Here is a 19,832-nt window from a genome sequence, read left to right on the forward strand (position 1 = left end):
CTCAAATCCTTGTGGGTTCAGTGGGGCCCGTGGGTGGGTATGTAATGCAGGCTGGGCCAGTCATGCTGTTCTAGCTCCCTAACGGCAGCACACGCTTCAGGGATGGGCGTGCCACCTGTTGGTCTAACAAGACTCCAAACCAGGAATTATTAGAATTACTGGGGGGAAAAACAGTTTTTGCATGGAGATGATGCTAAATTGGAAGAAACTGAGCTAGAGGTACCAGGAAGCACCGGGCAGAACACAGTTGTAAGATGAAGAGAGACCTGGTTCCTTAGGACACGCCTGAGCCCCATCTGGTCAGGCTGAAGCAGAACCTCCCTCCAGAGCTTAAATGACAGACTAGTTCAGTGCCGTTTCCCTCAAACCAGTTAGATGGAATCCTGTCAGTTGCCAACAGAATCCTAATTTGCCCGTGAAGCAGTGTGGCCTGGAGCAAGTTGTCACTGAACTGGCCCCATAGATCCCTCTCCATCAGGAGGTATCATTTCCCCCAAGATTCCACAGCGAAGAACAATCTTTTCTGCCCCCCTCATCCCTGTCCCCTACCCACTCTCAGACCGACACCCCCACGCGCACTTCCCATCAAAAGGACGAGAACACAGGCGGCCAAAGGCAGCTTGGGCAGTACTTGATATACATCATACATTTATTATTAGTGAATATCCCTCTGAAATCAGCAACAATATTAAAAAAAATAATGATTGCACTACTTGGTCAAGCAGAACTAGCAAGTTTCATTTTAAAAAAAGTACAAATCTGTTAAAAATTTCAATCAGTATACACATATATAATACAACATACTAGTTATGTTAAATGCTACAAACCAATGTGAATCCAATGGAATGGAGAAAACCACACATTTAAGCTTTAAGAACCATTTTTTTCTCTATATATTAGCATTTTCTCAAATACATACATGGGAAAAATGAGGTAACTGTAAAATGTGCAAGGAACAGGGCCCCCCAAATTACATATATTTTTATATATATGTAATTATATATATATATATATATATATATATATATATATATATATATATATATATATATATATATATATATATATATATATATATAAAAGACCTTTCTTTCTAACACAGAACACAGGCGCTGGGCCCAGCCAGGGCTGGGGGACAGCACCCACTGTCATGCCTAGGCCAGAAGTTGGTAAATAAAAGAGTAAACAATGACAAGCCCCCACCACAGGAAATCATTGGTAACATGGCATCTATATAGCAAGGTCGGCAAATCACAAACATCCTAAATAATTGTTTTATAAATCTTTTTTTTTTACTTTTTTTTTTTTAAATGTTGTGTTTCCCCCCCAGTAGCTGCTCGTTGGAATCACTGCTGCAGTCAACACACCATCCATGAGCCTGTTTCCGCCTGCCCCAGGAACCGTTAAGGGTTTCAAAAACCTTTTTTTTGGGGGGTGGGGAAGGGAGGGGGTCGGAGAGGGTAGTTCTCTGTGTAAAACAGGTGGGGTTTCAACACTGCTATAAATATAGAAATGTCACCTGGAATTATATACAGTAAGACTCTGGGTTCTCCATGGGGTGGGGCCAGGCTGATGGGGCCCCATGGTGGGCTGGGGGGAGGCAGGGGGCCAGGGCCGCTGCAGGAGAACGAGGGTGGTTGGAGCATCCCTGAGGCAGCAGGCGCCAGGGGCTGCCTGCTAGGATGTGCCGGCCCCACACGCGGTTCGTTCGGGGCAGCAACCCCAGTGAGGGGTGAGGAAGAAACACGGAATGGGACCCGGGTGGGCGAGGGTAGGGAGCTCGGCCAGACCCTCCAGGGGCTCCTCCAGGTCTTGGAGGGCAGGGCTTAGGCTGGGAGGGGTCCCTGGAGGCGGGGTCCACACCCTCCTTGGACCCTGCCCCCCTGGGACTTCCCTGGAGGAGACAAGCCCAGGCAGGTGGGAGACAGGCCCTGGCTAGAGAGGGAGAAATGCCCTGAAAAGCGTACGGTCCCGGTAGGCTCTGGGGACGTGTGCAGTACAGTGCATGGCAGTTATCAGCTGAGCACAGACCCCCCCCCCACCCCCCCCAAACCCCACCCATGACCGCCAGCCGCCCGGCCCTGCCCCAGCCGCGCACATGCATGCAGACCAGGCGGCACCACCAGACCATTCCCTGCCCCTGGGCACTTGGTCCTGGTTGGTCCCTATACACCCCCCTATTAAACCAAAAGAAAAGAAATTGTTTAAAAACTCCACACCCTCAAATCCTACACGCGATTTCGGGCCAAATGAATAAACAAAAACTGCTGCTCCTCACGTTCATGCAAAACGACAGAGAGGGGAGATCGGGCATGGGTCTGGGCCCTGTCACTGCCAGGCAGGGGCGGCCACCAGCAATACAGGAAATCACTCTCCCTGGCCTGGTCCAGGCCCCCTCAGGATACATGCCTCCCCGGGTCAGGGCCTGCCTCCCACCTACTCGGGAGGTTGGCTCTGATGCCCTCCAGCCTGGGCTTGGGGCAGGAATGTTGTGCCCGAGGTGAGGGTCCTCTAGGGAGCTAGCCCCACGTCACAGCAACCTGGGTGGGGCTGGCTGCCTGAGTCTGTCTGGGGTCAAGGCAGGAGAACCCACTGGCCTCCTGCCACTGTCTGTCCACGCCTGTCAGCGCCACCTGAGCAGAGAGCACACCACATCAGTGCAAGAGACCAGGCGACCCGGGACAGCACCCCCTTTGCCCATCCGGGGCTAAGGCTCTCCACCAGCCACACGAGGGGAATGAACCCTGGCTCCCAGTGCCGGTGGGAAAAGGAGACAGACCCAAGGGCAGACAGGGGAGACTGAGTTAGGGGCTCTCAGGCCGCTCCCTGGCAGGTGTCATTTAGACTGGTGGGCAAACGGGGAGGGAGTCTTTGGAGCTTGGCAAATGCAAGGGCTTATTGCAGGGGCTTCTCTCGGGCTGACCCTGGCACCAGCTCTGGAGATGCAGGCAGGAACAGCAGGGCAGGCCTGGGCCACACCCTCCCTGGCCTTCCCGGGCCCCCAGAGTTTCCAGAGCTTTGGGCAGGGTTCTCCTGGGTGGCTGTGGACCTCACTCAGCCTCCCTGGGCACCTCGGAAGCATCAGCCCGACAAATGGGACAGGTCCGGTTGGCCTGGGGGGAGCAGCCGCACATCAGGCTCCACTGTCACCGGACCCCCATCCCATCCGGGGCTGTTCCGCTGCCCGGTGGGGACCTGGCTCCCTGAGTGGAGCCGGAACTTCTGGATGCTGAAGAGGACACGAAGGGAAGCCCTCCAGTCCACCCTCCTCCCTCACCACACCAGGAACACCTGGGAGCGGGTGTGGCTACGTTACCTTCAACCACTTGTCGACACACTTGGTGTGGAACTCGTGGTTGCAGGGGAGGACCCGGAGCAGCTGCCGTGCCTCGAAGTCACTGAAGCAGACGACACACCTGGGAGGAGAGCACAGAGTGTCACCTGCACACTGAGGGCGAGGGCAGGTTCGCGGCAGAGCACGAAGCGCTACCCTGGGAAGACCACAACCCATCTGTGCTCCCCGAGAGGCAGGAGGGGGCGCAGGGCACTCACAGCGTCTGCTCTGACTGGTGGCTGTCGGGATGAAAGCGGTACGATGGAAGCTGCTCGATGTCCGCTTTGGTGAGGCCGCGAGGCTTGGCATCTCCCAGCCGCTCTGCCAGGTTCAGGAGGGCCTGGACGTGTGCAGGAGGGGAGGGTCAGTGGCAGCCAGGGCTGGAAGTCCCCCATGCCCCCACCTCCCAGGACAGGGCTCCACGGGACCTCATAGTTCTCCATCTCCACGTCATCCACATCAAGATCCAGGCTGATGGTGGGCCCCATTGCTGTTGGTGACATTGGCAGCATCGAGCTAGGGGGAGATAGGTACGCGGGCCCGGGGTCAAGGTCAGTAGGCGTAAGGGGCACAGAGCTGCTCCCGACTCCCGCCATGAAACAAAGCCCAGAACTCTGCACTGCACCAGGGACCCCAGTGTCTGTCCCAAGATGTTGCAGTAGGGCAGGGAGCCCAGCTGGTGAGCATGAGTGTGCATGTATGGTTTGGCGGGGATGCTAGGTGGCTCGAGAGGCCCCGGGACCCCATGGGGCTGTGTTTGGGTCTAACCACTAGAGGCCCCAGAAGAACAGGGTGCCACAGCTCTGGGGCAGATGTACAGGTACTTACAGGAAGTAGGGCAGGAAGCTGGGGTAATACGGTGGTGGCGGAGGCGGCGGGGGTGGTGGCGGGAGCGGCTGTTGCAGGCGGTATCTCTGGGTGCTCAGTCTCCGGGGCATCATGTGGGAATACGGCTGCGAGAGGGGGGCCAGGTGCACGTCAGCCACAGGCCTGTCTCCCGGTCACCCTAGATCCTGGGTGGGGAGTGGCACTTACCACACCAAAGGACAGCTCCTGGTGCAGGGTATCGTGGGGCAGGTAGTGCAGGGGCACGGACGGGGACAGAGTTGGGCCTGGGGCAGAGGTGGAGTAGGTGAAGCTCCCCAGGGGGTGCTGATCCCCCCGCAGGTCCACGTCACTGTCGAGGCGCTGCAGGGGCTGGAAGAAGCAGGGGTGGGTCAGCAGAGTCAGTGACAAGGGAAGCCCCCACCTCCCTGCCCCACTTGCCATCCCCTCTAGCATTAGACCCATCGCTCAGACTCACCATACGTGGGTGCTGGGTCTGCAGCGACACAAACTGCCCAAGAGGCGCCATATGAGTGGGCTGGGGGTGTGGGGCTGGCGGTGGAGGGTGCAGGATATAGTGGTCACTGGAGATAAGGTGGGGGTAGGCCTGATAGGGCACAGGGAGCTGCTGCATGGTACATGCCTGGATCAGCTGCTGAGAAAGGGGGCAGAGGCTGGAGAATGTTCTTCTGGGCTCTGGGCTGGGTCTCCTTGTGGATAGGCCAGGGGCCACTCCACCCAGCGAGCAGTCCCAATCAAAGGCCTCTGGACCATCCATCCCTGGCCTAGGCCTCCCAGGCAGGACGTCTTGCTCTTAAGGCCCAGTTACCACTCCAAACCATAAAGCAGGTGCTGGGAGCAGGGAGGTCCCTAAACTCTGAAGTGCCCTCCCACTGGACGAGAACGCACATACACCGTTCTGGACAGGGCTGTGGCCCGGAGCCGAGCAGACACTGACAGCCTGGAAGGGCGCTGTAAGCTCAGCTCAGTTCCGACACTGGCCTGTGCCTGGAGCCTTCAGCTGGGGGCGGGGCAGGAGGCCCAGGCGCTCACTCACCGGGGGCGGGAGGCAGCAGAGGGGATAGTGCTGCCCGCTGAACATCACGGAGCATGCTGGGAGCTGCTGGGTGCTGCAGCCAGGGATGTGTTGGCCTGTAGGCAAGGGGAAGCCTTGGGTCGTCACTGTGGTGACTGTGTAGGACAGAGGAACAGGTCCCTGGTGCACCTGCAGGAGGAGAGACCCAGGAACTGTAGGGAGGCCACTCGGCTGCCCCCAGGTGAAAAGGAAAGTCCTGCTGGGCCGGCTCTGGTGAAGGTGAAGTCAGGGCTTGCTTCCTCTGCTCCTCAGACCGGCTCGCCACAGGCCAGGGGGAGCGGGGTGTGGGCGTGGGGGGGGGGTTCCGCTTACCTGCTCGTGGAGATCAACCATGAACGGGCTCTGCTGGGAGGCTGGGTGCAGCATTCGGGGGCTCCCGCCGGCAGGAGCCGAGGCTCGGCGCTCCTCTACGGGGAGGTATGCTGGTCGGGTCGGCGGCTGCTGGGAGGGTAAGCGCTCATCCTGGGTAGGTGGGCTGGCCAGGGGGCCCTCACGGCCAGGGCTGCACCACAGAGAGGAAGCCCCAGTAGCACTGACGGGGGCCGCTCATTCACAGAGCATGGAGAGAAGCCAAGGTCACTACCCACTGGGGAAGGAAGACAGCTCAGGGCCCTGTGCCCTACCACCCCTGGCCCCTGTGCCCCAGCCCAGGCTGAAAGCTCTAGTACCAGGGGCTCCAGGCTCCACAGGACTGGGAGGTTCCCTCCTACCTTCCCCAGAGCTGGCCTGGGCTGCTGCTGGGTCCTGCAGAGAATCGCCGCTGACCCACAGGGGCAGAGGGCAGCCACCTAGTCACTGCCAGAGCCCATGGCTGCATCAGGGGAGGCAGAGGGGTGGAGGGGCTGGGCCAGGGCTCACAACCCTAGAAAGCAAACCGACAAAGGAACTAAGGTACAGAGAAGTCCAGTCCCTTGCTCCATTAGGGGTCGGGGAGACAGAATCAAACCTCTGCAGCCTGGTTCCAGAGGCCACTGATGCCCACCACACCCTGGGCTCCCCAGGGAGCGCTGCGCTCTGGCACTAGGGTTCAGGCTTGGCCTGCAGAGAGTGCAGGCCTTCGTTTCCTGCTCTGTGAAATGAGATCAGGGTCCACCTCAGGGTAAGTTCAGAGGGCTGGCCGGCATGCTTCCAGGCCAGGGGGCTCTGGTAAGGCTCCCTCAGGGTGGGGTCTCCAGGAAACCCTGTCCTGGCGTGGGGATCTACAACTCTGACCTCTAGGTAACTGGGGCTCCTGAGGGGACTCCAGCTTCCTCCCTTCTGTCTGGTTGGCTCAAGATGGATTGCAAACAGGCCTGGGGCCTAGTTTTCCTTCCACTAGTAACAGGTGAGAGATTCTGACTTGGTTCTTGCCCTCAGGGTTCCCAGTCCAAGACAAGTGAGTACAGACGTTCCTCAGTATCCACGAGGGATTGGGTCTAGGACCCCCACGATACCAAAATCCGAGGATGCTTAAGTCCCTTATATAAAATGGTATAATATTTGCATACAATCTACACACATCCTTCCATGGACTTTAAATCATTTCTATATTATTTATGATACCTAATACAATGTAAATACTATGTAAATATGATGTAAATGCTATGTAAATGACAAATTCAAGTTTTGCTTTTTGCAACTTTATGCAATTTTTTCCCCTAAGTATTTTAAATCTGCAATTGGGTACACCCATGGATGTGAAAGCCATGGATAGAGATGGCTGACTGTATACTTTCCATAATCTGTTCCCACAGTGCCTACCCAAATGGGACTTCACCTACTCTTCAAGTAAGGTATTATTAGCTTCATTTTGCAGAAGAGAAAACTGAGGCTCAGAGACAAAAAGACTTGCCCAAGGCCTCACAATAAGTGTCAAAGCTGGGAGGTGGGCTGACTACCAGCCTCTTGCTGCACACTGGTGCTGATGCGAAGGGATCCAGCCCAAGGGTTCTGGCAGGACGCGATGAAGGAAGTCAACCTCTGGTGAACTGGTGGGTCTGGAGTACAGCCAGGCCCTTTGTGTGTGGGGGGAGTGTGTGCAAACCTGACCCAACACAGCCCCCAAGTGGGAGGTGGGGCTTGCTGAGAAAAAAGAGGAAGCAAGGACCTAAACCTAAGGGAGGAAGTTGAGTGAGAATGGGGCGGGGCAGGAGCTGGGGTCCAGGTGGGGGAAGCTGGGGGGACCATTCATTAACTCCAGAGGTTGGAATGAGGCCCTGGCAGGGAAAACTGTGGAACCTGTCAGACCCTGCAACACTGAAGGGCGTATCCAACAGGACCAGCCTTTGGCTGTTCCTGCCACAGGGAACCCTGCCTCCATCTAACAAAACTCCTATGCTTCCTTCATACCCAGCTTTAAGTGCCGCCTCCCTGCTAACACAGCTAGGGAACCGATGTACTGTCCCCTCAACACCTTGTTCCTTTCCTCTGTGCTGGGCTTTACGTGCATGGGCCCTGACTTTCAAAATCAGCCTGAAAGGGAGGCTCTTCACCTCATAAGACAGCACAAGGCCAAGGCCACAGGCACAGTAGAGCTGAAATTCACATTTCTCCCACCCAGCCTGGGCTCCAGCACTTGGCAGAGGGGTGGGCAGGTCCCAGTGACCAGCTTGTGTCCAGCACAGGGCAGGCCTGATGTGGTAAATGCACACTGGAGAGCCAATTACATAGGTCTAAGGCCATGTCTGGTAGCAGTGAAGTTAGTGCCAATTATTAAAAACTGGGACATAAAAAAATCTGTCCTTTCAGTGTGTTGTGTGTGAGGGAGGAGGAAGGAAGCAGAAAATCTGGTCCCACTGGGCCCTCATTTCTGCTTGACCCACCTCACTCTGGGCATGAGTTTTCTCTCCAGGCCACCCCAGGCCCATTCCTTGCCTGCCCACCACAGGTGACTGGGGTCGTGAGCCCCCAGCATGGGCCAAGTGCATATCCTTACACTCATGTGTACACACACACACAGCCTCCTTGATTCCTGCTGATAATCCAGCCAGGCAAACAAAGGCCAAGAAAGACTCAGGGGAAACCCCTAAATAACTGAAACAACAGACTCCTGACCCACCCCAGATTTTTGGATCAGAATCTTTGGAGGGTTGGGGAACAAGGGCACCTAGATTTCTACTAAATTCCCCAGCAGTTTCTACAGCACAGGCAGGTGCTTGAGAACCTCTGTTCTAACTGACCTCAGAGATTCTGGAGTATTAACAAGAACTACAATACTTCCCATGTGCCATCCTGATAAGTCCTCATAGCAACCCTCAGAAGTAGGCATGAGGCTCAGAGAAGTGAGGTCCAAGGCCAGTCAGTTGGAGTTGTGAGTGCACTGGGACATGGCAGTGGCCTCAACTGCTTCTCTTGTGCCAGGCTGTCTTGCTGAAGTCCGGGCAGTGTCAAGGCTCAAGGGTGCAGAATCACAGAGGCCTAGGCCGATGGGAATCTGCTCTGGCCAGCCTCTTCAAGGACACCCACATCTCAGGAAAGGAAGTGGCAAGGAGCAGAGAAACCCAACCACCAGACAGAAGGCCTCTAGCTGTGACTGATGGTGCCAAAGATGACAGTGTTGACGCCTGCATTCTTACACACAATACCCTGACTTCTGGCCAGAGTCTTGGCTGAGGATTGGGCACATCACCCCCCCTTTCTGAGCCTCAGTTTATTCATCTGTAAAATGGGAACAGCCCAATAATTGCCTCCCAGGACTGCTCAAAGGCCGCAGCAGTGATTTGTAAAGCTTAGGTGTGAATGATCACTATCAGAAAATAGACAGGCTGACCTTCACTCCCAGGCCCCAAGCAGCTTAAAGATGCTATTTTAAGCTCTGCAGGAGGCAGCTGGGAAACATGCCTCCCTCAGGGAATATCCCCTCCCAGCTGGCAATGGAGGGGACCCTGGTTCTTGACTGGAGACAGAGATGGCCCATGGGGAACTCACCCACTTCACAGTTGAGGAAACTGAGCCAGGAGAAAGAAAGTAACTTGCTGCAGACCACAAAGCCAAAGAGGGACACAATTAGTCCTGGCTGGCCCCCTAGGCCCAGATTTCCTCAACCCCTGACTCTCATTACCATCAGTAACCTCAAGAATTACCTAATGCCAATTCTACTGCAGGCCCTAAAGGAGATAAGGAGAGCTTTCTCTTTCAGGCATCCTGACTAGACCTATTGTGGAAAGAAGCAAGTTAAGGCCCAGAGCTGGAGCAGCAACTTGCTCAAGGTCAAACAACAAGGCCACCACCTAACTGCTCTGCCTTTCACCACACCTCCTCTGCGCTGGGCTCTCAGTGAGGTCTCCATAAAAGGGTCTTGAGGGTCCCTAGATCCAATCTTGCCCAGAAGAAGGGACTGCACCTTGCATCCACCCCCTCCCCCAGGAGGCAGCCAGCTCCCTACTTCCTATCCCCATCCTGGTCTAGGGAGACCCAGACATATCATTTGGGCCTGGGGGCTGTTTGCAGGTACAGGGACTGTTTTGCAGATAAGCCAAGTCAGGCCCTGAGAACAGGAGCAGACTCAGGCAGGCTGAGAAGCCCCCCTCCCACCCCTCAAAAAAGAGGCGGGCAGGGCCCAGCACTGCTTGGTGGGCAAGCAGAGCTCCCCAACTGTGGTGCCTGGAGGCAGCTGAAAGCAGGACCACCAGGCTGCGAGCTAAGAGTTGCTGGCCAGCCCAGACTCCCTGGGTGACCTTGGTCAAGGAAATCTTCCCTTCTGTGAGCCTCAGTTGCCACAACTGTAAAATGGGAGTGGAAATCTCTCCTTCCCAGAGCTCCCAAATAAAGCCACAAGAGGCAAGACGCAAAAAACCAGGTGGTCACATTACTGGGGGAGGAAACCAGTGTCCCTGAGGAGCAGACCCCTCCTCAATGTGGGCCAGGAGCAGGTTGCGGGGTTCGGGGAGCTTCCTCAGCCATCCCTCCCTGGGACTGGCGACGGGGGTGGGGAGGACGTGGTACAGATACTCGTCCAGAGAAGGGCCTCCCTCATCCCCCTCTCACTCCTTTGTGCCGGGCTCGGAGGGACATCGGGGGCTGGAGGCCATACTGCGGCGTCGGGACCAGAGCGCTGTGACTTTAAGAGCCGAGGATCCCGGACCATGTGCTCGGCGTGAGACAAAAGCAACAACAAAGGAAGTGGCGGCGGCAGGGGGAGGGGGCGGCTCCTTCCTCTCCAACCGCAGCGCTCTGCCTCTGGAGAAGGGAGACTCGGCCTGGCCTTGGGGGGCGCTGGGGGTGGGGAGGGGTCCCGGATTCTAGAGGCCTCGCCGTCCCCCCTCCGGACTGCCCGTAATTAACTCCTGCAGAGCCAGCTAGATCACAGCCCCCAGTCCCAGGGGAAGGGGGGGCAGGAATTCCAGGGATGCGGAAATCGGGAGCTGGGGGCTCTGGCCCCGACTCACCTTCGGCCGCCCGGCCACACGTTGACTCCTTTGTTCCCGATCTAGGACGGCCAAGCTGGGCAGGGGGCGGGTGGGGGAGTGGGAGTGTGCTGCCTGGACCCTTTAAGAGCCCCCGCCCTGAGGAACAATGTGCTCCCTTCCCCACCCCCCCGGTCCGGGGGCAGTCCGGCTCCTTCCGGGGCCCTCTTTCTTTGTTGTCCGTCCGCCGGGCGTCTGCCTCGCGAGGCCCACGCGCGGTCAGTCTCTCGGCCCAGGCCCTCGGGGAGAGGGAGGCGGCGCAGGACGCGGCCCGGTTTGCGCAGCTGCCGGCGGCTGGCCCTTTAAGAACTGTCCGCGGCGGCAGCGGAATGTAACAAACCCCACATTTGATTCACAACATTCGAAGCGGCGGGGTCGCGCGCCGGGCGGGAGGGGGGCTCGCGGGGGCGCGCCGGGAGGTTCCGGCAAACAGTTGCCGGCTGCTCCCCGCGAGGGCCCCGCCCCTTGCTAAGAGTTCCGCCCCTCGGGGGCGCCAAGAGCCAATCATTCTCCGAGACTCGGCACGTGATTAGTGGGCCGCCATCTTGGAAGGCAGATTTTTTTTTTTTTAAACCTCCTCTCGCCCCCACCTCCTCACTTAAAGTGCCCGCAACCATCACAGGAAAGGGGCGGGGCCACATGGTCTGACCTAAAGATGGTAGACCCCACGGTAAGCAAGACAAATTGGCTGTAACTCTAACTAGCTATGCAAACTCACGAATCACTCATGCTTCTGAGGCTCAGTTTCCCCGCCAGAGAAGTGGGTCCCGCCGGGAGAGCCGCAGCCCGGACTTACTGTGTCATGGTCCCCTCCTCGGGACGGCGCCTGGGACACAAGTGCAATGGACCTGACCTTCGACGGCGCAGGAGCGGCTCTTAAGCCAGTCCGAGGAAGGCTCTAACAACCCTGGACCGGCAACCTCCCCGGAGATGACGTCAGCCCCGAAAGCTACTGCGCCGCGATGACATCATGGCCTGGCCGCCCCGCATCTCCTTGTTTATACTGCGCGGTGGCTTTAAAAAGTTGGGAGGGGCTGGATTGCCCAATGAACCAATAATGGGCCACCCATGCAAATAAGCTAACGCTTGTCGGGAAAGAGGATTGGCCCGGCTCGCGTTGACGTCACAGAGACATTTAACCACCCCGCCCCCAGCGTGGCCAGGGAAAAGGGCGGGGAACAGTTTGAAGCTGGAGCAGCAGTCGTCCCGCGCTCTCATTGCTCTGGGTGAGGCCTCGGAGAGCTCTCTGCTTAGGGGGATTGGGGAACTAAACCCAATGAATTCTAGTTTTCTACTGTACTCCTCCTAGCAATTATGAGACGGATTACTACAACCTGCCCATTTTACAGATGGGTAGAGAGAATCAAGAGGGGTGTCATTCACCCCAGGTTACACAGCAAGGAAGAGTGGCCGAGCAGATACTTGAACCCAAGCCAAAGCCGAGCGTCGTTCCCCTTTGCCTCGATGCCTCCCCAGGCAGACATTATGCAAAGTGGGATATTATCTCTACATCGATAGCAAAAAAAAAAAAAAAAAAGCTGGGAGCTGGGAACAGGTCAAATAAATTATGCATATAATCAATAACTGGACTCCTCTGTATGCAGCTGCACTGACATAGGACTACCTCCAGCACAGCCCTAAACAAGATAACCAGCACAAAATGTTAAACATTTGTTAAGCCTGTGTGGTAGGGTTGCTGGGTGTGTGTGTGTGATTTTCTATGCTTCTTTGGTATATTTCATAATCCCAAATTTAAAAACTGAAAGAAAAGATACTGAACAGTGTAATAGTATCAATGTTTTTAAAAATTGGATATATACAGTATCTGTATATAGAATATTTCTGGAAGGATACACAGGAGACTGATTAATAACTGTCCTCAGGGGAAACTGGAGGAGAGCACTGGGTCAGGATAGACTTTTATTGTATACGCTTTTGTACATTTGCTCCTTAAAAACAAAACAAACAAAAAAAATTCTATACAGTATATAACCTACTGAAAATTACTGTGAAAGAGTATGTTTTAAATATTTTAAGCCATAAAAAACGTGTGTTCCTTTAGAGTCAGAAATCCCCCTTTGGGAAGGGTATCCAGTGGAAACAAACCAGAAGGTAGCTGGGGAACAGACATGCTTATCCAAGTGTTGTTTAGACCAGCAACAATCTGACACCACACTGGATGGCAGCCAGCAACACAATGACTGAAAATGGTACCCACTCGCTGTTTGCATATCTCTAAGGACAGAAGATCATATTCATGATGCAGTGCTACAAATGTTACCTGGAATGCCAAACTGTATCCATCATAGTTAAAGTATGTGTGCATGAAAATAAATGGGGTTGCATTTCTCTAACCATCTCCTTATCAGCAACTCTGCCTTCTCCTAAATCCCTTCCAACCTTTTTTTTTTCTCACTCTGTAAAAGCAGTCAGAAAATCCTTCCCACATTCAAAGTGCCTACATTGTTAAGACCACCCCCCTGCTTGCCTGTGTAGGGATAGAACCTGCAATGGCTCCCTAATGCCTGGCTTTTGGGGCAGGACAAGCTTCCCTTACCAAACTTTTCAGGCTCACCTCTCCCCAGCCTCTCCCATGACCATGGCAGTGCTCCCTCTGGCCTTCCCTGCCTGAGATGCCCGCTCTCTTCCTTTCTACCAATCCATTCCTCTTCTCTGTCCCTTGAGGCTCTGCTCCCATCTCACCTCTTATAAGAAGCTGTGAAGTCTCTAGCTTGTACTGAACTCCTCTGTCTCTGAACTCAGGCCTAGATGCACTCTCACCTTCACTTCATGCCATTTAATTTGCACACAGCCCTGTCATGATTGCTTCGTGTCTCACTCGATAGTCTCCTCCTGGGCTTCCCTGGTGGCACAGTGGTTAAGAATCCGCCTGCCAAAGCAGAGGACACGGGTTTTCGAGCCCTGGTCCGGGAAGATCCCACATGCCGTGGAGCAATGAAGCCTGTGTGCCACAACTACTGAGCCTGTGCTCTACAGCCCGTGCGCCACAACTATTGAGCCCGCGTGCTGCAACTACCAAAGCCGGCACGCCTAGAGCCTGTGCTCTGCAACAAGAGAAGCCACTGCAACGAGAAGCCTGCGCACTGCAACGAAAAGTAGCCCCCGCTCACCACAACTAGAGAAAGCCCGTGCGCAGCAGCGAAGACCCAACGCAGCCAAAAATAAATAAATAAAGAAAGAATCTCCTCCTGGCGGAAGAGTATTCAGCATTTTTAAGTGCACTGACATCCAGCCTTCACTGAGAGGCAGACACCACAGGGGTAACCAGTCTCATTTTATGGGTGAGGATCTGAGGCTCAAGGAGGTGAAGTGACTTGCCCGAGGCCACAATGAAAATCCTTTACCATTTCCCACCCTCAGAAAGCAACTCCAGTAACTACTCCACAATCCAGTTACTCCTTTGAAGCCACCAAGCCTCTGACTGTGCCATTCTCTCAGTCTAAAATGTCCTCAACACCCCTATTCACCTCTGGCCAAACCCTGCTCAACCTTTGGGGCTCAGCTCAAAGGCTGCCTCCTCGGAGCTTCTCCTGACCAGCTCCTGGCTTCTTCAATATACTGCATGACTATTATCACACCACATCAGGATGGCAGAAGGAATCTCCATGGGACTGCTCTGCCTTACCCCCTGCAGGGCCTGGCGCACAATTCCTTGGATGCCCAAGGAAGGGACTCTGTATTGCCCTTCCTTGCCCCTGATGCTTCAGGGCCAGGAAATCCTTGCCCTGCGTTCTCTCATGCATGACCCTCTGGTTTACACCCCTCGGAGGCCCTCAGTAAATTCCCACAGACCTCTGAGTTCCCCCCAGGACTGGAGGCCAACAACGCATCTCCCTCTGAAAAACCCTGCTGGGTGCATGCAGAATCACTCTGGAGCAAGAGGGAAAGAGGCTCAATTTTACCAGATTTCCCAGAGAAGCCAGAAGTCTGGACTTTCCTCTCAGGTTCACTGACAAGTCTTATGCTTTGGAACCCCAATGTGGGCCCATGGCCTGCACACCTACTCTGTGCCCCATTCTTATCACCCCACTCCCACCCCACCCCCTTGAAGTTCTGTTACTTTCACCTTACACAGATGGGGTGGGGGGTAAGCACAGATGTCCTGGGGCAAGAGACTCTCCAGATCCCAGAGTGGAAGAGTGGCAGAGAGGGATTTGAATCCCGGTCCCTCGAGTGCAAAGTACTGGATGCTACATTCCAGTTTCCGCTCCCAGGCCTCCTCTGCAGGAGATGGGAGGGATTCTGTGCAGGCAGGAAGGTGGGGTCATCAGTTCCTGCTGGGGCCCTCCCCTGCTCCAACTGCCTACCTAAGACCTGGACAGCTGGCTGCCTCCTTCCCTCCATCAGGATCAGAAAGTACTCCACTCCTTTTTTCTAAGACCCCCTCAAACGCTCCTCCAGATGCAGGGCCTTCCCAAGTGGAGCTGGCAGAGCATTGAGATTGAGGGACCATCCAGGGACACACAAGACAGCCTGGTAAAGCCAGCTCAGGACACAGACCTCCCAGCTACCCCAGGGCATCAGACTTGAGCCTTACACTCCAGGCTGGGGGTTGACAGGTCCCCTGCTAAGTCCTCTCTACTCAGGGCAGGCCTGAACACACCTGAGCCCCAAGCTTTGTCTCCCCTAAAAAGCAGAGGCTGTTTGTGCATATGGGGGAGGGCAGACATAGCCAGAACACCTGTAAAGGTGTTCCCAGGTCTGGGTTCAGGGCTGCAGCACTCTGGCTCCAGCTTTGAGACTTGGTCATTTATGTGGTCTCACTCTTCCTCAGTCTCATCTGTAAAACCAGAATGATGACAACACGAATGACAGATGACATTTACTGAGCACTTAGTGTGTGTAGCACTGCTGTTCATCTCCTATACGCTACTGAGGGAGCAGGCATACAGTGATGGTTAAATACAGAGCCTCTGAAGCCAGTGCACAGAGGCTTGGACCCTGGCTCTGCCTTTTATCAGCTTGGTGACCTTGAGGAAGTCACCACCTCTATGAGGCTCACAGTTTGTCCAGGTGTAAAATGGGGGTGATTATACCTACCTCAATGAGTCAATAGTGGCTCTCACTTGTGTGTGCATCTTCGGCGGTACCTGCCTGGCTTTCTGGGTCTGGGTCTGCGCTTGAATGTGTGAGCTTTGAGGGTAGGGCGTTGGGAGGGGCTCCCCTTTCTGACTACCTCCCCGCTGTAGCTCTCACCACTGGAACCCGCAGGGTCTGCAGAGGAAGGAGCAGGTACCGTCACCACATCATCCGGTGATGAAAATCGGGGGCTGTAAGAGTGGGGGTGCCTGGCAGACCCAGGGAGAGATGAGTCCAGCCGAATTCCCCATTTTCCCTCCATCCAAGGCCAGTTTCCTACATCCACGTCGCCTTCCTGCCCCCGACACCATCTCGACTCGGGCTTAATAGCCCTCAGGCAACAGAAGGTGTGTGACCTTGGACAAGACACAGACCCTCTGGAGACCCCGCCTTCCTACGCCCTAAAAGCAGTAACCAAGCCGCTGACGCGCGGCCCTCTGTTCCCCGGACCCGCAGCCGCTCCAGGCCAGGGCTTGGGTCGCTCTGGATCCCCAGCGGCTGGGACAAGGAGCGCTGGTAAAGTGTTTGGGACAGCCGTGACGAGGCCAAAGGACTGCAGCTCTGTCCCGGACGCCTGGGGCCCAGCCGAAGCCGACACTCGCCAGGGGTTGCGATCGGGGCATGAGTGGGGCGCAGGGCACTCTGGGACTCGTAGTTCCCAGGGGTTCCCCATACTGGGGCTCTTAGATCTACCGGGCGGAGCAGCTCTGGCTCCGGGTCCCGGGACAGCGAGCTCCGGCCCTGCGGACGCAGGAAGCGGCCTCGCTGTAAGTCCGCTACACTGCCAGCCCGCGGCCGCCCCCTATCGCTCCGTCTCTCTGGCCCCGCGCCTGGGGCACACGGCGCAGGGTCCAGGCCGGGCGTTACCTGAGGCCGCGGCGGAGCTCCACCCCCACCGAGAAGCCGGCGCGTCGCTCCCGCTGCAGCCGGGGGTCCCGGTGCCGCTGCGGCTCGCGCCGCCTGCCGCGGCCCCCCCTCTGGCCCCAGGCAGTGGAACCGTCCACGAATCTCTTCGCCCGGGCGCGCGCACGCGCGCGCGGGGTCCACGCCGGCTACGCAGCTTCACCCTCCCTCCCGCGCGCGTATGTAAGTACCTGGACTGCACCAAGCGCGCGGGAGCGGAGGGTGGGAGGAGGAGGAGCGTGTTTCGGCCACGCCCACTCAGTGTCCGTCGGCAAAGGGCGCGCAAGGGCAAAGAGTCCAGGGCCTGGCCTACCAGCCGACCCCTTACTACTGTGTGACCTTGGCGAGTGACTAAATTGGAAAGATAATACGACACCGTGGTCGTTCAAAGACCCTTCCCTTCGCGGACAGTTTGTTCCCCTCCCTCAGCCTCGTAATTGTGTGTGTGTGTGTCAAGGATCGATATACAAAGAGCAAAGACTATGGGGTCAGCAGTTCTTGGTTCCTCCCTTTGTGTCGTTCTCTGAGCTTCAGTGTCTTCGTCTGTGAAATGTGAGCGATGATACCGCCTTTGAGCGGTAGGGAGACTAGTGATAAGAGAATGCATATGCCCATGGCTAGAGCTAGCCTGGACCAGAGCGTGGCTGATAACCTGCTCAGGCCAGGCATCCCCAGACCCAGAGGGGATCCCCGCCGCCTGCATCCTTGGGTATAATTAGCCAGAGAGGACTGCAACTTCCAGCGCGGCCCGCTCCGGCTGGGTCGTCCCGGGAGTTGTAGTCCCTGAAGTCCTCACGTCTCAGAGGCTGCCCTCAGGAGGCCCCTTTTCCCAGCCCAGGACTTGGCACCTCTGCAGAGGCCTGTTTTAGACCCGCCACCTCGAGGCCGATTTATTTTTTAAAGCTTGCATGTGTTGAGCTCTTCCCATGTGCCAGACAATATTCTAAGTGCTTAAAATGAATTAACTTAGTTGGTCCATAAAGTCCAGCAATCCAGTGAGGGAATATTATTATTGTCCCTGTTTTACAGATTTGAAACCGAGACATAGCCAGCTAAGGGATTTTGCTAGGAAGCGACAGGGCTCAGGATTTCTGCTCAGGCAGGTCATTCAGAGCCTGCTTTCTACCCCACTCTGGTTCATCCTTTAACAAACAAGTTTATTTGGTTTTTTTGGGGTTTTTTAATTTGTTTTTGTTTTTTTCTTTTAAAATCAGAACTACATTAAAGCCTAATTTAGGGTGTACTTTGTAACTCTACAGTAAAATAAACAAATCTCACGTGTATAACTTAGTGCATTCTTCATAAATGTATACCTCTGTATAACTAAAATCCAATCAAGGGCTTCCCTGGTGGCTCAGTGGTTGAGAGTCCGCCTGCCGATGCAGGGGACACGGGTTCATGCCCCGGTCCAGGAGGATCCCACATGCCACGGAGCGGCTGGGCCTGTGAGCCATGGCAGCTGAGCCTGCGTGTCTGGAGCCTGTGCTTCGCAATGGGAGAGGCCACAACAGTGAGAGGCCCGCGTACCGCAAAAAAAAAACCCAAAAAACCAATCAAGATCTAGAAAATTTTCATCACTCCAGAAAGTTTCCTCTCACCCCCTTCAAGTCAATTTACTCCGGTCATAACTATCAATCTGGTTCCTATCACTATAGATTTGTTTTTCATGTTTAGAACTTCATGTCAATGGAATGGCTGACTGTATAAATACTGCCTTCTTTCATTCTGCATCATGTTTTTTGTTTGTTTGTTTTTGTTTGTTTTGTTGTTGTTGTTTTTTGCAGTACGCTGGCCTCTCACTGTTGTGGCCTCTCCCGTTGCGAAGCACAGGCTCCAGACGCGCAGGCTCAGCTGCCATGGCTCACAGGCCCAGCCACTCCGCGGCATGTGGGATCTTCCTGGGCCGTAGCGCGAACCCGTGTCCCCTGCATCGGCAGGTGGACTCTCAACCACTGCGCCACCAGGGAAGCCCTGCATCATGTTTTTTGAGATCCGACCTGTGGTGTGTATCAGTAGTCTGTCCTTTTTTTGCCCCCAGCTTTATTGAGATCTTAGTGACATATAACACTGTGTAAGTTTAAGGGGTATAATATTATTCGATACATGTATATATTGCAAAATGTTTCCGAAGATAAGGTTAGTTAACACATCTTTCACCTACACAGTTGCCATTTTGTTGCTGTTTTGGTGAGAACATTAAAGCTCTACTCTCATAGCGACTTTCAAGTATAAAATAGATCCAGGGCTTCCCTGGTGGCACAGAGGTTGAGAATCCACCTGACAATGCAGGGGATATGGGTTTGAGCTCTGGTCCATGAAGATCCCACATGCCGTGGAGCAACTAAGCCCATGTGCCACAGCTACTGAAGCCCGTGTGCCTAGAGCCGGTGTTCCACAACAAGAGAGGCCACCGCAACGAGAAGCCTGCGCACCATGGCGAAGAGCGGCCCCCACTCGCCACAACTAGAGAAAGCCCGCACGCAGCAGCGAAGACCCAACACAGCCAAAAATAAATAAATAAAAATAAATAAGTATATATATTTTTAAAAGATAGATACAGTACTGTTAACTATAGTCACCTTGCTGTACATTAGATCCCCAGAACTTACTCATCTTATAACTGAAAGTTTGTATCACCTTGTTGTACATTAGATCCCCAGAACTTACTCATCTTGTAACTGAAAGTTTTTATCTTTTGAGCAACATGTCCCAGTTTCCCCCAGCCCACAGCTCCTGGCAAACACCATTCTACAACCTGTTTCTATGTACTTGACTTTTTTTTTTTAAAAAGGTCTACACATAAGTGAGATCATGCAGTGCTTGTCTTTCTTTATCTGGCTTATTTCACTTAGCAAGGTGCCCTCCAGGACCATCCATATGGTCACAAATGGCAAGATTTCTTTATTTTTTATGGCTGAATAATATTCCATTGTGTGTGTGTGTGTGTGTATATATATATATATATATATATATATATATATATATATATATACATATATCACAGTTTCTTTATCCATTCATCCATTGCTGGACACTTAGGTTGTTTTCAAGTCTTGGCTATTGTGAATAATACTGCAATGAGCACGGGTAAGTTGTTTTTGTTTTTGTTTTGTTGTGTTTGTTTTTTAATTTGCTGGCTAGTAATTCATTGTATGAATGTACAGTAGTTTTTGAAACCCAATCCTTTGAA

At 54.4% G+C, this 19,832-nt stretch overlaps 2 protein-coding genes across 26 annotated transcripts in view; one reads left to right on the top strand and one right to left on the bottom strand.

The window, feature by feature from the left end:
• Positions 1–1,308: 1,308 nt before the first annotated feature.
• Positions 1,309–16,831, bottom strand: RNF44 (ring finger protein 44). Of its 22 annotated transcripts, none has more exons than XM_067031919.1 (12): positions 16,607–16,794; positions 15,701–15,874; positions 5,966–6,117; positions 5,568–5,693; positions 5,217–5,384; positions 4,638–4,814; positions 4,370–4,531; positions 4,163–4,287; positions 3,763–3,850; positions 3,553–3,674; positions 3,317–3,416; positions 1,309–3,113 (listed from the first exon to the last, which is right to left on the bottom strand). In XM_067031919.1, exons 4-12 carry the CDS (start codon positions 5,619–5,621, stop codon positions 3,051–3,053), a joined length of 1,059 nt encoding a protein of 352 aa, XP_066888020.1. In that variant the 5' UTR covers positions 5,622–5,693; positions 5,966–6,117; positions 15,701–15,874; positions 16,607–16,794; the 3' UTR covers positions 1,309–3,050. The 22 variants fall into 22 exon arrangements, with proteins under 22 accessions (XP_066888020.1, XP_066888024.1, XP_066888027.1 ...); XM_067031923.1 differs by having other exon boundaries at positions 4,638–4,811; positions 16,607–16,766; XM_067031926.1 differs by lacking the exon at positions 15,701–15,874 and having other exon boundaries at positions 4,638–4,811; positions 16,607–16,803.
• The window catches only part of CDHR2 (cadherin related family member 2), a 47,903-nt gene continuing 44,481 nt past the window's right edge, over positions 16,411–19,832 (top strand). For 3 of the 4 annotated variants that reach the window (XR_010840287.1, XM_059063512.2, XM_067031912.1), the window contains exon 1: positions 16,778–16,825. The gene's annotated coding sequence lies outside the window, so the exon portion shown is untranslated. Of the gene's footprint in view, positions 16,826–19,832 lie in introns of all 4 variants that reach the window. The other variant, XM_067031911.1, reaches the window with a different exon arrangement.

Source organism: Kogia breviceps, chromosome 4, assembly GCF_026419965.1.
Source record: "Kogia breviceps isolate mKogBre1 chromosome 4, mKogBre1 haplotype 1, whole genome shotgun sequence".
In the NCBI taxonomy this organism is placed as follows: Eukaryota; Metazoa; Chordata; class Mammalia; order Artiodactyla; family Physeteridae; genus Kogia; species Kogia breviceps.